At 41.3% G+C, this 18,092-nt stretch overlaps 2 protein-coding genes across 2 annotated transcripts in view; one reads left to right on the plus strand and one right to left on the minus strand.

The window, feature by feature from the left end:
- Positions 1 to 8,641, minus strand: part of lars2 (leucyl-tRNA synthetase 2, mitochondrial) — a 29,323-nt gene extending 20,682 nt beyond the window's left edge. The window contains exons 1-3 of the mRNA XM_056444568.1: positions 8,522 to 8,641; positions 4,835 to 5,079; positions 3,082 to 3,213 (exon numbers count right to left, since the gene is read on the minus strand). Of these exons, the coding sequence (XP_056300543.1) occupies positions 3,082 to 3,213; positions 4,835 to 5,068 (366 nt within the window). The 5' untranslated portion in view covers positions 5,069 to 5,079; positions 8,522 to 8,641. The remainder of the gene's footprint in view (positions 1 to 3,081; positions 3,214 to 4,834; positions 5,080 to 8,521) is intronic.
- Positions 8,642 to 14,118: 5,477 nt separating this feature from the next.
- Positions 14,119 to 17,727, plus strand: LOC130212835 (transmembrane protein 158). Its single transcript, XM_056444075.1, has one exon. It carries the CDS (start codon positions 16,412 to 16,414, stop codon positions 17,129 to 17,131), a length of 720 nt encoding a protein of 239 aa, XP_056300050.1. The 5' UTR covers positions 14,119 to 16,411; the 3' UTR covers positions 17,132 to 17,727.
- Positions 17,728 to 18,092: the final 365 nt, after the last annotated feature.

Here is an 18,092-nt window from a genome sequence, read left to right on the forward strand (position 1 = left end):
ACGAACACATTTATAACAATCCGTCCACTGTAATGTGGAACGAGCAGGAGCCGAGGCCGAGGCGAGAATGCGCGGCTCCAGAATCCTCGCGCCGATTACAACGGGGCCAGGGAGTGTTTTGGTGAGAGGTCCTGTGAATGCATGTGACCACCCACACAGCCCCAGCTAGAAGCTACTCTCCATCTGTGGCAGCTTTGAAATGCAACTGCAGCATGTCTCTGTTTACTCATCGCTCTTATGGATTCGGACTAGACTCTGGTGATTGCTTTAATATTCGACACTGCACAGTTTTATATTGGAGCCCATGTGCAAAAGCAACTGCAGAGCAAAGCACAAGAAAAAGAGCATTTTCGTCCAATTACCGCGGGATACCGCCCTCGTCTCTGTACTGTCAGAAAAGACTCGAAAAAACTATCCGTAATCTAACCGAGCCCAGCACCCTTTCTTTTATTGTACAGATTAAACAAACCAGTTTTAATGTGTAATTAGTGAGCTTTAGAGTTGGAATATTGAAAAAAAATGATGTCCGAGGCTTCTGCCTTCACCCAAAAACAATGAAGGTAAAAGGGATTTAGTTGTGTCCTTTTCACAACACTGAAAAACAGCAACATCAATGTGACCAAAGTAGCCATTACTCTGGATAGTCAGGAGACATCAGCTTTCATAGGAGCACCATCACACTTCCAGCACCAGCAGAGCCTTTTCACAAAGTGAGCTGTGGACAATTCAAGCCTTTTGGACAACTTGTTCAGCAATACGTGTATATAATATCTAATATTAACAGTAGTCACTTTCTTACTTTACAGTGATCAAATATCTCTTTAAAGCCCAGGAAATATCTTTAGGCTGTGACAGCTGACAGAGTACCTTCCTTAATTTACTCGTGAAGAGAGCAGACTGTGCTCAAGCAGCAGAACACGGTTTGCTTTCCGACAGACGCTGAGAAGAAGAACACTGCTGGGCAGGAAGCAGTCGGCAGTCATGTGAAACAAGAGGTTTCTGTTCGGGGAGAGGCAGACAGACGTAGAAGGGAGAAATCCACCAGGAAAATAAAAAGGAGAAGTTCGTCATCCAATCAGCCACATGTCAGACTATTGACAGGGACTCGTGAAAGGACTAAACACCGGTTGGTGTGATGTCCGGAGGTGTGTGTGTGTCTGCAGAGGGACGATCCGCCGTGAACCGCGTGTGCAGTCGAGCTTTATTGAAACAGGTTGTCAATTTACAAGAACTAGGAAAACAATTCCTTGCCTCCAACACAATCATTTTCACATGTATCTGATATTTATTAAGAATAGATTTAATAGGTCTGTGGTGCCATAAAAATGACTTGGATCACAGAGGATCATGGAAACATATAATCGGGGTTAAAACTCACAAAAGCTGTGGATTTAATGTTTTCACCCAGCAACAGACATCTAATAAAACTTGGAGACAAAAGAAGTCAGCTTTATAAAAGAAAATGCTGAAATTAATTTAAATAATCGAGCTACAATGTGAACAATGTATTTCTCCTAAAACAAGTTCCACTTGGAAATATGCAATATATTGTCATAAATCATTACACTACAGTCAGAATCAAGCACAGAACATTCGATGTTTTTCTCTGTAACTGCAAACTGAAACAGTTCTGTTCATTTAGCTCTAAAGTACTTAAATTCATTAAATTAGAAAATACTTTTTTCATTTGGCAAGTATTTAATCAACAAAGGAGAAAATAAAAATAGAAGTTACCATGTGGTTATTTAATATAGACCACTTATATTTTGAATTACCAGAAAACATGCTACATCGTGACACCGAGATATGAAATTACCTTTATCAAGAAAGAAGATGTTGGTCATATTATATATAGAAAGTAAAGTAATTAAGTATAAGAATAGAGTATTTCTTCTGTGTTCATATCAGATAGCCAATACTGTACAACATTATGTCCCAAATACAGAGATCTCTATCATCACCACATGAAAATGCCCAATGATGCGGTCCAACACAGTGGTTCATCTGTAATATCATGGGAACAGCCAGCATCTAATCATTTTCAAACCATTTAACCCAGACAGGAAAGCAGATATCTCACTATTATCCCAAAGTGCCTCTCATGATGACACATCCATTATCAGTGAAGCCGCAGAAAAGGACTCAGATGGGGGGAAGATAACGAACAATAACACAAACCCGGGCTTAACTGAAAAGTCAGAAGCTTTGAGACTGGAAACAACTTTTAAAATGCATCATATTATTGATTCAAAATCTCCACAGACAGTGAATGGGATATTGAATTTGTTGATCTATAATGTATCTATACACCGAAATAAGATGCGAGAGCAGTCGATTTATCTGGAAAACCATTCACTATCAGAGAGATTATTTGTTTATGTTACATTTATACAGTCTACATTTTTATTTGATTTCCGGTTTTAGGAAAGAACACATTATAAGACGTAGGAAGTGTTGTACAACATCTCTGACCTTCCAATTGGCTTATCATGATGGTGGAGGCTCTAATGATGCTCTAAAAACACTACAACTCACTTTATTATGGAGCATCTTGTAAATCCTACTGCTTATGCTGAACTAATGTTCATGGATTTTAGCTCATCATTTAATACCATACAGATGGAGGAAGAAAAGAAGATAACATCAGGTGAACGTTAACTCTCTGACAAACAGATCCTAAGTACAGAAGCTCCTCAAGACTGCATACTCTCTCCACTTCTTTTCATATTCCGACACATTTTCCATTTCTAAATACTTTTCCAGATTTTATTTCCTTTTCTGCTGATTTTTCCAACTACATTTGACCATCGAGAACTAATTGCATGACAGTGAGCCAGCATGCACAAGACCAGGACCCTGAAACTGAAGCAGCATAACGGAATCCAGCCGTCATTCATTGTATAGCTCGCACCTGTGCTTTTTCTCCTGTGAAAAGTCGAAGTGTTTCATAAAAACGGCCTCTAACAAATGTACTTTCATTTCTAAGCCCTAGTTTTTAAAAAAAGATTTTTAGTTGAATGCACATTGACCTTGCTTGTTTCAAGGAGGATAGCAAAGGAAATGAAAAAAACTGGGACGTACCTGATGGCCTCTCATTCTCTGGAAGTGGCCGAGAGTGTCACTAATGGTATACACTCGTACATGTCCCATGTGTAGTTGGCCTGATGGGTACGGAAACATGGAGAGGACATAAAACTTCTTCCTGTCGGAACTCTGGGGAAACAAAAAAATACACAGAGCTGTCAGAAGAAGAAAAAACTCACGAGATGTGAAAGATGTGAAAAAGACATTGATTTCACCCCCAAGATACTTGGTGCAGGGGGTTCATTTTCCATCATCAGTGTGGCTTTTGACAGACGCATCAGCCTGACGAGGTCAGGACAGGAATAATAACTCACGGCATACAGAGCGAGAGCGCTGACTGGCCTCTGGCGTGCTACTGTACGAGCCGCTCTGATTATGCCTGATTTACAGCCACAACACTTTCACCAAGGCAACACAGTGAGCGTGCTGGTTACAGCCAGCTCTACGTGATTACTGGAAACCAAAGTCATGAATTTTCCAATAAGTTAATTAGGGACCAGCGCTGTCATGAATGCACTTAATCAATGTCGGTCGGTCCCAGACAGCCGCACGATCGGCCCATTAGGATATATAATCAGCCAGAGCGCCGGGACTGAGACGAGCTATGTAGGGCGGACGCCAGTAATAGCCGAGAACACTTAATGACCTATTCATTCATTCCTCTTAAAGAAAAGGCTGAAGGTGTTTCCAATGTTTACATATACAGACTAGAATGGGCACTTGGTAGAGCGCATACCTTCGCACATCACAAGATTGCGCATTGAATTATGAACATTTTAGCATTAGTTGCATGCCAATTGGATACAAATTGACCGTGCTATGGTAAAAAGAAGATTTTGACCTTTTCATGACCTTGACCTTTGACCCGATCGATCCCAAAATCTAATCAAATGGTCCCCGGATAATAACCAATCATCCCACCAAATTTTATATGATTCGGTTTAATACTTTTTGTGTTATGCGAGTAACACGCATACAAATAAATAAATAAATACACGGCGATCAAAACATAACCTTCCGCATTTTCAATGCGAAGGTAATGATCCAGAATAGATTTATTTCACTCATTCGAAAGTGTTGACAGCCGTTGGTACCGAACGAGGGTCCGGGTTTTTATCACTCTGTACACAATCATGAAGCATGTTTTGGTTCCTGGCTGCATGTGGATTGACTGCAAATTATGCCATTATTTTAATCATCTCATAATCGTTATTCCTCCAAACATAAAAGAAAATCGAAGGAGAATTTGCAGCATTTATCAATGTTTTACGGTAAACAAATTCATATTTATTTATTTTTTATCCAAACGAAGAATCCTTAATGTTAATACAGTTTAGTCACATCTTGAAATGATTTGGGTCCTGCATAAGAAATAAAATGATTGAGTGCCACAGATCAAATCAACCCAATCTAGTGATAGATAACAATTGGTGAGGCTTTAAAACAATTAAAAAAATTCAGACCAAAAACACGACAAGCAATGGGACTTTGCAAAGTGTAATAAATGTAATAAAAGTGTTCACATTATTTCCTATTAAGAAAACGTATGTAATGGAATAATGTTCGTGACGACTTGGTATGAAATGAAAGTCCTCCGATTAAGGGATTAGGATGTATCCAGGTTTCTGAAACCACGACATGATGACTCCACACAGACATGGTACACCAGACCATGACTGTGACGTAATGGGCTTGTCAAGATGTCACCAGGCTAAAGGCTATCGGAAAGTGCATGAAAAGGCCTGCTTACCTCCTCCAGCGCATCCTTCCGCCACTGTGCCATAATTCGTGGGTGCCACCATTCTTCCACTCGGCGTCGGGTCTCTATTTTATAGTGCTTATCCCACACTCCCGTCTCACTGAACAGGGAGCGGGTGCTGGGGGACCGGAGTCGGGCTACTGGGCTCAGGCGAGCGACGCCAATTTGTCCGGACCGGAAAACACCCAGCGGATACAGAGCCAGCCTTCTCACTGACACCTGCATGGCTTCACCACCTGTAACATAGACAGAGTCAAACAAATAATCCAGGTGAGATCACCTATGAAATTATCTCACAGATATATTGCTAAAACAAGTAGTTTATTATTTATGGGGATATATTGGCAGAAAATAACCATTAGTCTGCCTTGTTGCACCACCATGTTTCTACAGTAGCCCAGAATGGACAAACTAAACACTGGCTGGAGAGGGAGGGTTAGGATGGTGACGATCTTCAACCTCTAAATCCTACTCACTCTTCCTTTCAGAATCAGAGAATTCAGACTTTCTTTCTAAAATAATTACTCCACCCAATGAATCGATCATTAAAATAGTAGGTGTTAACTTATCGATTAATCATTGATTACCTTCGCATTGAAAATGCGGAAGGTTATGTTTTGATCGCTGTGTATTTGTATGCGTGCGTGCGTGACATTCGCATAAGTAAAAAAGTATTAAACCGAATCACATGAAATTTGGTGGGATGATTGGTTATTATCCGGGGACCGTTTTATTAGATTTTGGGATCGATCGGGTCAAAGTCATGAAAAGGTCAACATCTTATTTTTACCATACCATACCTTACCATACCATACCATTTTTATCCAATTGGCAAGCAACTAATGCCAAAATGTTCATAATTCAATGCCCAATCTTGTGATATGCGAAGGTATGCGCTCTACCGAGTGCCCGTTCTAGTTAATCATTATATCGTCTTTTCACATTTAGCCACACGAAAACAACTCAATTTTTTAGTATTTGATTTTAGGAAACATCAATTTCAACAACATGCTGTTGTACATCACCGCAATACAATTTCAAAGTACAGCAAAAATACTGAATCATCATCATCCAAAACTAAATTACTGCATCTCCAACTTTATTTTCCTTTATCACCATGCTCATGTCTCAAACAGCGGTGAGGTTCAGATGTTCTGAGTTCGTGGGAGTGAACACGTGAATCCCCCTGAAGGCTCTGCAGCAGCTCGCCACGTGATTTTCTCTCACAGTCTGTGTTCTTTGCACCGCGTCACTCCCACAACTGCATGACTTTGTGAAATAAGGGGGTTTTTTCAGCATGATGCGATTACGCCCAGCTCTGGACAGGCTGTTCCTGTTAAACTCGCCCGCTCAGATGTGAGGATGACATTTTCAATCAACTGATAATTCACCAATTTCTCTGCTTCAAATCTGACATTACAGGGTATGAACTACTCTGACAGCCTCAAGACATCACCTGCATGGAAGTTCCGGCTTCCAGAATATGTTTGAGCTTATTTGCATAGAGAGGATGAAATGTGTCAAAATCAGCACATCGACAACAACCAACTCATTTATTGTGGGCCAGTTCAAAAAAGATGGAGCACAGCTGTGAGGCTAGACTTCCCTTTGGCTTGATGTAGGTCAGACAGTCAACTGCATGGAAGAATAAAACAAATTGACCTAATTTGTCTTCTATGCAACACACACACACACACAGTTTTCAAGGTAACATGAGCTATCCGCAGTCAAATGCTGCTTACCTGACCTGTCAAGAGAATATGTTCACAGCAGTGACACATCCGGATCTCAGACAGCGAGACCTTTAGAGGTGCTGTGTGGAAGAAGTGATAATCTGTACGCCCTGATACAAGCGATAAAGATGGAAAAGAAAGAGGTAAATAAAGATGAGGATTGTTGTTCATCTACAGCTGTGGGAGAACTCATTTCAATGGACTCAACTGGAATAAAAAGAGTGTCGCTCACTTAGTAAGAATCTGACCACGATGGACAGATCTTCAGGGGGATAACTCTTTCCCCTCAACCAAATTAGTGGAAAGCCATTAGAAAGTGCTCGCTCCTCTCCGCCACCCACCTGCTTGTAGGAATGTGTTTTTTCACTAAATTCTCTGGAGGATAACCAGAGCATCGCAGCAGCCAACGCTCCTCCCTCAGGCTGGGCGAGCTGAGCACTCAAGGTTGTGTTCATCTCTGACGGTGCAAGTGAGTGGGCTGAGGCGAGAGACGGAGAGAATGTTTCTATGGTGACTTGGCTCATCTATTCGAGTGTCTCCTGTGAGGAGTGACTGTAAACTGCCAACAACAAGTTGGTTCACTACAACAGAAGAATTCTTTCTCTGAACATCTGCATCATCTTATTCAGATTCTGGTGTAATACTACAGTACTTTTTGGGAAATATGCTGCATGTTGACAGCTCGGTCAAACCACTTTCTGTTGCTGAACTAACTCATTTAAATTATAATTTGGCTCATCTTGGACTGTATTATGTTGGTAAAAAAAAAAAAGTGTACGACTGCTTTATGGTCGGACTTTTAATTTAATTAAACCACTAATGCATTTGAGAAGTTTGGCCTTGAGACGGTTTGGAGGATTTGGAGAAGAAAGGATGGTTTTGGTAAAACTCAGGTATTATATTTGTGCTTGCAGCAAATAGTTTAAATACCCAGTCGTGATATTACAGCGATGTACTGTAGCGTCATCATTTTGATATTAGATATTGTCCGGGATTTTTGGTCATTATACGATCATGAAATATCTTAAAAGTTACACTTTGTGTTCTTACGTCTAAATTAGTTGTGTCTTTACGTTGTTGTAGTTGAGTGACACCATGAAGTCACAACACTACAAATAATCCTGTGTCAAAAAATTACTTTGAATAAATGAAAGAGCCGAAATGACAAGTTCTGAACATTTCAAGATAAAAATGAATTAGCAATCATGTTTATAAACGGTTTACATTTTTCCAATCAAAAGCATACAATATTGCCTAGTGAATGAAACTTCTCAAATGGCAAAGATGTGCTGCTTAGTCGGTTTTAAAGAACTGGCCTTTCCCAAATCCCTATACATGTAAATAATAGACACTCAACTATTTTAAAGACCAAATAAGAATTGAAAGGTATTCGACAGATTAACAGATAATTAAAATAATGAATAGTTGCAGCCTATAATAAATAACACCTGAAAGCACCAATGGGCATCAAAATAATATCAATATTGCAAGATCTGTTCGGAAATATCAATGCTCCTTTGCCACAGCCTACAATTAAGATAGACACTTCAACCTCTGAATCACGACAATACAGACTGCTGACATGTCAACGATATAAAAAATAAGATGTCAAGAATGTTTGTAATTTTTCACATCTTATCGGAAAAACACACGTGATTAAGGTTAAATTGTGCAGCACAAATGTAACTTGGCAACATTGGACCGCATGACTCCGTTAGGCAACATATCAATATGCTAGCATGACATTACGTGACATTATAAAGGTGTGTATCCTCTTCGCGGAGCAGCCGGTGCTCTGTGAGCCCAGCGTCCCGCTGCTGGTCCAGGTCTGTTTGTGGTGTTTAATGTCTCGTTTCCTCGTTGAAAAGCTCAGTCTGTCTGCTGGTCGAGTCACACTGGAAGTTTAAACAGCATTGAAGACAAACACCACTCTGGAGGTCCTTACCGTTTTGTTTCCTGCTCCTTTATTTCTGGGTTATGATCGTAATGACATAAATCCAATAGTCATATCATATGAAAGTCATACTTGGCTTCTAAATACGCGGTAAATGACCTGTTTCTCTGGTTCACGACTTCGGCATAGGCGCTGCCATCTTGGATTTAAATCAACTTTATCAACACGGCGTACGTTGACAAGGACAAACCATTCAAAACAATACCATCTTTCTGTCTACTCTATCTCGACATCTTCACATTTGTAACTTCTTAATCTTGAATAATATGTAAACAATATGTGTGCGTGTGCGTTTGCGTGTGTGTGTGTGTGTGTATGTGCAATTATGTGCTTCATTGTTGCTTTCAGTTATGTAAGTGAGTTATGGCTAGGAGTGTTACCTTATCACCCTTCATTCTCCTCCTGCTACTATTATTATTATTTTTTAATTAAAAACTCCAATCACATTTTCATTCCAGTAAAGTCTCTACTCACAGATACAGAACATAGTTTTCCTCAGCTGAAATAACACATTTGAATGAACATTGTTACATTCATTGTCCAGAGTCTCAGTTTCAATTTTATTATTTTTATTTAACACCTAAAATACTTTTTAAACTATATTCAAGCAACACTTTATTGTTAAACCCCTGGTGTGTTATTTTAAATAATTTGTTCTCCTCTGGGGTCAAATGTGCATCATTCATTTTGCATCTACCAAAGTAAATCATAGTCCCACATTGGGAGAATTACCATAAAATATCACTGAAAAGGATCTCAAATGTACTGCCAGCAGCACCACAACGGCAGACGTTGTACTTGATGTCTGAGAGGAGAACCTTTTCTTTGATCAACTTCCAGCATAACGTGATTGTTGACTGAGAGAACGCCTTCCCTCACTCTCATCTTCATCACACCTCTGAGGAGGAGGAAGCGGTGTCTCCTCAGAGCATCTTTTCTATACGAGCTCATGTGGCTCTCATCTTTGATCTGATGTTCATACGGAGGTGGTGAAGGAGGGAAGAAGTCAGAGCCGGGGAGGGGAGAGAAAAGAGAGGGCTCCTCGGAAAATTAGAAAATAGAGCTCCTCGGTTCCTGACGTCAGAGAGTTGGATCCGGGGCTCTGCTCAGGGCACAACAGGATGTGGCTGAAGAGGACGAATGAGAGGGGGAAATTAGTTTTTGACACAGTTGAGACACTAACGCTCTACACACAGCCAAAGATCGGTCTGCAGATGCAGAGGGAGGCTTCCTGATGAATACGTCCTACACTCACTTCCTCGTCGTTACAGTGTTTCACGGAGGACTGCAGGTGCCAGAGAATGATCTTTTATCATCTGAAATCCTGGACTCATTTGGAAAATAGGCCCCCTTCCAGATCTGGTTTTTTTTGGTGCTCCTTTCTGTTAATAATACATCTGTTTCACAAAGAGAGGGAAACCAAAGTGTGGTCACGTGGTGGATGCAATATGTGAGCTGAGGGTAAAAGAAGGTGAGCTTGAAAGTCAATTTATGTAGTCAGCCTTCAGTGAAGTGCTTTCATGTGTAGAATCAATAAAACAGTTTGAACTCAAGCAGATCTAAAGCCGTGAAAGACACTGGGAATATGACAGATGTTATACCTTCCTACTCATTTTAAACAAAGACAGATTTCAAAGCTCTGTATGTATTTGGATGAATACATGCTATAAGTACCAAATACATCCAGTCCCTTTGTTTATGTGTAATTTTATGGACAACGGGTGAAAAAAACAAGAAGAGTTTACGAAAGGAGAAAAACATCTTGGGACTCAAGCATCAGAGAAATTGGTTTGAGTTTTTCTCAATAATGTCAATATTTGTGACATTAGGGATCAATGAAAGTTATTTTTGGGGGGTCGGACTAATACATTTTTAAGGAAACCGTTTAATATTCAAGTAATATTTGAACATATTTGATCGACAGTAGCCGGGCAACATCAACCAACACAACTGCAACTGTCCTCCAATTTGATTGTTGCCAAATCCTGATTGAATGGATGATCAATAGTCAAATAAAAGTGACTATAACTATTCATATTAGTTTGATTCCAGTCAGGGACCATTGCTGCACTTTCCTGTGTGTATCTTTAATGAAATAATGTGTTGTTTGTTTGATATAGTTTCATTTTTCATTCATGATACATCCGAAAAAACAAGATAGCCATTTTCTTTTTAATCCCTATTGTTGCACAGACATTTGCATATCATCGGTTTCAATGTAAAAAGTCAGAAGAGAAAACAAATAATATCATTACCACGAATACAATGATTAATGTGCACATTGAGAAACCATCAGAAGCTAATTGAACAAAAAATGGTAACCAGGTTAACATAAACACAAAGTACCACACAGTAATCTCCTTATCAGATAGGTCTGATAAGGCTCTCCTCCAAGTCAATATTATTTTCAAAATACTTGACAAATAAGGAAAAATAATATAACTGCAGCAGAGGGAAGCACGATATCCTCGGGGAGCGTCTGAGTGAGCAACGCCAATTTATTGCCATAGAATTGTGGGATAAAACGAACCCACTGAAATAAAAAGTAGAATCAGTTCTGTGAAAGTCTCTTTATAGTTTCCAGCACTGTGTTAGCGTTCCACTTCATTTATTTCCTGATAGTTAACATTAAATAAATAAAAACCTGCATGGGATCAATCCTCAATTTAATGGCAAAGTCTTTTAATCATTTATTGTTGGTATCAATAAAGTTGTGCCTTTTTGGACCGCTATTGCGTCTCAGGTACAAGCGGCCTCTGTTGTTTTTCAAACAAATCACTTTTGAAAGCAACCAATCATCCTCCTTCTCCACCCACATCCACCTCCCCGTTCCCCCCATGACAAGCAGCCCATAGTAATCAGCCCTTCCCTCCCTCCCTTTGATGGAAGATTGCATTTCACAGGCAGAGAACCAGATGACAAACGACCACGGAGAGCAGGCCGGAGCAGCGACGCGTTAGGTTGGAAGCAGACGAAGGGAGGTGGGGGTGGCGCTAACTTGTCTTCACCTGTCCACGATGACCTTTCATGGACGGGTGTGTGATTCGCAATCCCCATCCGCTTCAATGAAAAGTAGACCGTTGGTGCCGCGGAGAAGTAATCTCACACCATCTCAGAGAACGGCGAGCAGCAGGCTGACGGGGCTCCGGCTGTGGTTCTGGGAGCCTGATGAGTGTGATGTTATTTCCAGGACCGGTCTCACGTTGACAGCCCCTTGCGTCCTTCTCTTATCTGTTCTCACGGAGGACAAAGGCCCGAGAGAGAGACATGCAAGTACAGAGGAGATGAGGAGGTTCGGATCTGGAACGAGATCTTAAATAATCTGGTCACACGTGTCTGGCAGGCAGCATCGCTCTCCATCCGAATCTTTCTTGCTCTGATTCTCTTGCACTGCTGCACAGCTTTCACTCACTGAACATGGAAAATGCAGATTCCACAACAGGCAAGCCAACACACATTTGTTACGTCTTCCCCTCTGACTCCCCATCCAATCTGCCTCATTTCAGAGCAGCTCCTTGGCAATTAATGGAACTAATTAGTGTACAACTCCTCAGATCCCTCCCCACTCTCCTAGATGCACTCAACTCTTCTGTAATTGAGGCTCGGGGGACATTCTTATTAAAATACGAGTACACTGAGTTCAAAATGAATTTACGTATGTAGTCTTGAGCATTTTAATTGCTCTCTCAAGGTTAACAGTGAGAGGATTACTTTATAGTAGTAATTTGGATGAACATTATCATTTGAACATTTTCAGTTTATGCTATACAATTGTACTCCACTACATTTAAGACAGTCAACAATGCTATTTTTAATCCACAACAGGATTTTGACACCTTGCTTAATTTCGTACAATTTACTCAGAATAAACAACACAGTAAAAAACACACTTTTTAATATTAAGGAATTGCTGATTACACGTCTATCTGTATTTTACGTCTGCTATTAGATTTTTATTTCAGAGTTTAAATAAAGTAGATTTACATTGATATATTGGTTATTTTACTTAAAGAGGCGCCACAATAATTTAGCATTGCACTTGCATAAAGATGAGACTCATAAGAGAAACTAAGGCGTGACTTTTCCTCTCTAGTACTCTTCAAATGATCACCAGAAACATCCTTCCAGAGGAGCATTTCTCCTCCTGATGAGTAAACTGAACTTTATGTGTAAGATAGGTGAAATAAAGGAGGAATACTTTATCCAGTAAACGGTATGAAAGTAAAAATGACTTGATTTGCAGTATGAGGTATTTTTGAAAATGTTTGGCATCAATGCCTGAATATGATCTGAAGAATGCTCTGTCCTTCGTCCTCCGACTTGTGTTGTTTCCTCAGAGGAGAAAGGAGAGTCAGAGACTCTGTGCTGCAGCTGTGTGAGAGAAACTCACTGACAGCCATGAACACATCATCATGATGTTTGTGTCTGCCGTATTATCGACACCGACACCAAACATGGCAATAACAATTACTTTTATGATTGTCATCAACGAAACAGAATATTTCTTCGACGCCGCACACTGTTGCCGTGGTGATGAGTCCTGGCAGTGATTGGTGCTATGACAGGCCTGCTGGAGACTTGAGGGATTCACTGAGCTCAGCTGTAAAAATAAAAAAAATGTAAAAAAAGAAGAAGAGTAGCAGGAGCGTTGAGTCTATGAGGACGTTCTCAGATCCTCAACTTCAAATGAAGTCAGGTGTCTGCGTGAGTTGGTGAGTCGGACTAATGGTGTCTGATCCAGCTCCGTCAGCCAGGAGCCACGAACAGGTCCTCCTTTTGGTTTCCTGAATAAAGAGCCACATTTTAAGAAAATGAATCTTTCATAAATTCTCCTTCGGCACAAGAGACTTTCATCTTAGTCCCATTTGCATTTTTGTCACCAAAGCAATTTACATTTTTATAGCATAAGTAATGAACACGAAAGTCATTTACATTTCCTTGCTCTGTTCACCAGTGCACTGTCTAGACTGGAGCATGTCTGAGGTGGAGGGACCCGCATTTGGAAGCGTGTGGGAGTGTTTGTGAGCAGCAGAGAGATGTCTGGATGTGCAGAAAGAGAAACAAACAATTACATGATTATTTCAAAACAAAAAACGTGAAGTAAAATATTCATAATCAAACAGAGACAAGGGGACTGAAGCTTTCAGGTGCAAATTGACACCAAAGCGTCTTTCACTTCTGATGGTCCTCACATCAAATACACAGAGGCGGGCCTCTGGAGCCAATTACACCATTTAAACATCACAGAAGAAAACAATTCATACAATGGACATTATATTACCCAGCCTGCAAAGTTGAAAGAGAATAATTCATCACGATTTTGCCTCCGGTCAATGACCTGATTCTGTTAATAGCTTATTATCTTTCCTGATGAATTATGTATACATTGTTAGAAAGAGTATTCTGGTAAAAGGCATGGCTGTTTCCTCATTAAAAGCCATACACACTATTTGAAAAGGATTACCATCAAGATGGAGCGACAGTTAAGTGATTGACATCTCCTCGGAGGAGGGAACAGTGTCTTCGGGAGGGTGGACACAATAAGAGCAACACCAATAAAATATAAAAACAATATAACAAACTTCCATTTAATGCAATGTTTTTATTAACAGAACTGTTGATTTGAATTTGAATTGTTTGACCGGTTTGTATCATGTTACAAGGCATACACGAACACGGTAGATCAAACAACCACACTCCTGGATATATATTCAAAGTGCTGGTTACAAAACGGACGTTTCTCTCATCGGTCCACTTCAACTCTGAGTTGCATAACCGTAATGTTTCCGGGGCCGGGGGTTGAGTTTAGGCCAACGCTGCTTGAAACCGTCCTCGCTCAAAATGACCCAGGTGTTCAACCACTAGTCCTGATATTTTAACTTTTATTACAACTGAGATTAACTGCAGCTGTGTCCCCAGCTGTTAATGTAATCAGACTTGCTGCTGGTGATAAAGTGTTGGATCCAAAACACAAAGAGGGGTAAGGGCCGTGAGTGTGTCCTCTTCAGCATCAGATGCAGCAGCCAGGTGATACACACTGTGTACAAACCCCTGCTGCTGCTGCTGCAGCACAGGGAGGGACATGTTTATTGATGGATCTGGCAGCCTCTGAGTAAACAATATCGCTGAGAGAAACAAATACCAACGTACAGAAAGCTCTCAGAGCAGAGAACAGATGAACAAACAAGCAGGCGGATTACGGACAGTTGGGTTTCCCTCTCTTGGATGTTTTCATATAGACCAGCGAGGCGAAACCAACGTTTTATTGGACCATCATGGTTTTTGTTTTCTATTTATTGCATCTGATATATTGCCTATACAATGTCTGTTTAGGTAAGCATCGTCTAATAAACAGTGCAGAGAGGAGTTGTTTTGAATGACAGTGATGAATGAATATTTTGCATAACATCTCTCCTCGCCTTCTTGAATTACTCCAGTTGTATCCCTAAAAGGGAAGGAAATACATTCATCTCTTAGTCGACATATACGAGAACATGTGGCCATTCATGGTGAAGAAGTGAGAGAGCATGTTGCCTTTACCTCGTCATCACCGCTGCTCTTGAGCAAGGCCCTTGAGCCCCCGCAGCCAGTGGAGCTGTCAGTGGCCAGCGTTCACGCCGGCTCAGTGATTGTATTCTGGTCACATAAAGGTTGCTTGTTAATCTTTAATGTTTGGGATGAAGATTAACTCCTGATCTTTCAGCTCTCTGGCGCAGATGACAACAGTAAAAGTCGCTGATGTGATCACTTGAAATCCCATCATGTTTGGGAGCTTATTGTGACCTTTAAAGGAATCATTGTCGATTACCAAAATTGAATTTTAAAAGTACAGCAGTTAGAAATGTGTTAAGCTTTACTTTCAGAAGGAAAACATTGTAAATATATTTCCTAGCTCATATCCATGGCTGTTAGATATACATGGCTGAGCATTTTTTATAACCTATAGGGGTGTTTCACAGGTATTTAATTGGGTTGTTCCAATATATTTTGTCTCTCCATATTTCAATTTCACACCTTTTTACACAATAAATACATAGATAAAAGATGCACTTCTATCCCACCAGACCCTGGCAGTAAGATGTTTTTGAAACAGCATGTATACCTTTATAATAATCGAATATATTGAAAGAAAATCTGAAACAGATCCGTTAAATATAAAATATACTTTTACTATTACATTAAACATGAGCAGGGCGTTGCCCCCGAACGTTTCCTGCAGGCTGTCTCACTTATTTGTGTTATTCACAGACTTTTCTCAGATAAAAAATAAAAGAAGCGATGAAGAGATCAACCACAGAGACTGGACTTTGTTTTCAAATCACTTCACTTCCTTGAGAAAGTTGCAACGAGCGCATCTGTGTGTGAGAGGACTGCTGATTGGAGGATGTGTGTCTATGGTATATGAATGTAAGTCGCTTTAAATAAACGCGTCAGCTAAATGGAGTGAACACACCGGAGGCTCTCCCCTCGCTCTCCCCTCGCCGCTCCCACCTCAAGTGACAGAGTGACGCTCAGAGAAGCTCCGAGCTGTGATGCTGGCAGCGCGCGGAACTGCCCAGCCTGCTGCTTCTCCTCCTCCTACTCCTCCTACTCCTCCTCCTCATCCTCCTCTACAGGGAGTGCGGCGCACAGTTGGAGATCAAGTGAGAAGGAGACTATCCGAAGGGAGGCGGGAGGGTGCGGGGGGGACACGGGTATGTGACAGGCTTTGGACGTTTCCAGGCACACAAGTCGGGCGGGGAATTGAATTGCATCGCGAATCTCCGTCGGAAGCGACGTTATTACAAGGAAAAAGTGGCGTTTTGAAGCACACTGCGCGCCTTGTCCGTCGCCTGTGGATCGTCACAGCACCATGCGAGCAGGTGAGACGCGCCCTGTGCCATGCTGAACGACTCTCCGACTCTCCTGCTGGCTCTCACCGCGGTGGCCGGGCTTCTCCAGCGATGTCAAGGCTGGAGCGACGAGGACCTCCTCATGCCGCCCATCAACTCCTCCAACGGGTTCCTGGCCAACCTGGAGTTGGACGTGCGCTTCTCCAAGCGGTCCGCGGAGGAGAGGGAAGCCGAAGCCGAAGCCGAAGCCTTGCCCGACGGCTCCCCGCTGCAGACTCTGTCCCAGTGCAACGTGAGCGTCCAGAGGCTGCTGCCCACCTCGCTGGTGGCCCGCTGGGACAGCAGCTTCGGCTTCCAGTGTGACGTGCTCATCTACACCACCAACAACCACGGGAGGGCTTTTTTCTCCGCGTCTTTAAACAGGGCGATCTCCCCTGTCGTCATCGAGCACCTCGGGGTCAACGGGGGTCAGCAGGAGCTGCGGCTGTGCGTGGGCTGCGGGATGTCCCGGTACCGGAGGTTTGGTCAGGGCAGGTCGAGGGGCCAGCAGGCCGGGGATCAGGTCACTTTCTGCTGCATGGATTTCAGCCTCGACGAGCTGAAGGGGGACAAAAGTTGGAGGTTGAACAGAAAGCCCATCGAGTCAACACTTGTGGCTTGTTTCATGACTTTGGTCATCATTGTGTGGAGTGTTGCTGCTCTCATATGGCCAGTCCCGATCATTGCAGGATTTCTGCCCAATGGGATGGAGCAAAGGAGAACGCGATAATTGAAATAATCTTTATTATAATTAGCCTGTGCTGCCTATACTATAATTGTAGCCATTCAACTGTTCACCTGAATGAATGATTGAGGAGCTTTGGAGACACTTTGACCCAATGTTTTAGTTTTGGGTCCTCTTTAATCCTTATTAGAGCTCCTCATCATTAGGACAACCAAGGTAAAGTATATGGATTATACTAGCCAATAGTAATCTGGGACCAACACCAATGTGTTTTGTATACCCGTGTAGGCCTTCCTATAGATTATGTCAGTGTAAACTGTGCACACTTTTCTCTTTAAACAGTGTTTGTATAGTTTTTAATCTTTCTAGAAAGTTGTTGCCTTATCCCATGTGTTGGATTTTTGCCACTGAAAACTGAACTTTAAAGTGTGCTGTCACATATATTACCTATCGTCTTGTTCAAAGTCAATGTAATACTTTTTTCCCAATACGTTCTGAAAAAATAGATGTTGTTTCTGATTGACATAGAGAGGGCTTCAATAATTATATTGTTATATTTATAATGTCAAGCTCTATAGGCGTGCTTATTTGTATTCATGTTCCAGCAGTTTCAATGAAAATAAAAATGACTATAGGCCATATCTCAGATTCTGTCTGAACTGTTCTCTGTATAGCCTGAATCAATTTACTTCAAGTGAACACAACATGCGATGTAAAGTTAAAAGGCAATGACTGTCAAACTGTGGAAAATATACTGGGGTTTCCAGTTTAATAGGTACACCAAAAACCAATACAATCAAATGCAACAGTCCTGCAATAAAAAGTATTCATGAAGGTCATAATGTTTAGTTTTACTGAAACTGTTGAAGAGAAGCATTAAATCAACTGTGTGTTAATTTTGAAGGATGTAGTCTGTGGTGCTGTTGAGCTGCATTTAATTATATTGTAGATTGATATAAATGGGATGAACCAAATAATAGAAACATCTGTCAGCATAACATAATAA

Source organism: Pseudoliparis swirei, chromosome 22 (assembly GCF_029220125.1).
Source record: "Pseudoliparis swirei isolate HS2019 ecotype Mariana Trench chromosome 22, NWPU_hadal_v1, whole genome shotgun sequence".
In the NCBI taxonomy this organism is placed as follows: Eukaryota; Metazoa; Chordata; class Actinopteri; order Perciformes; family Liparidae; genus Pseudoliparis; species Pseudoliparis swirei.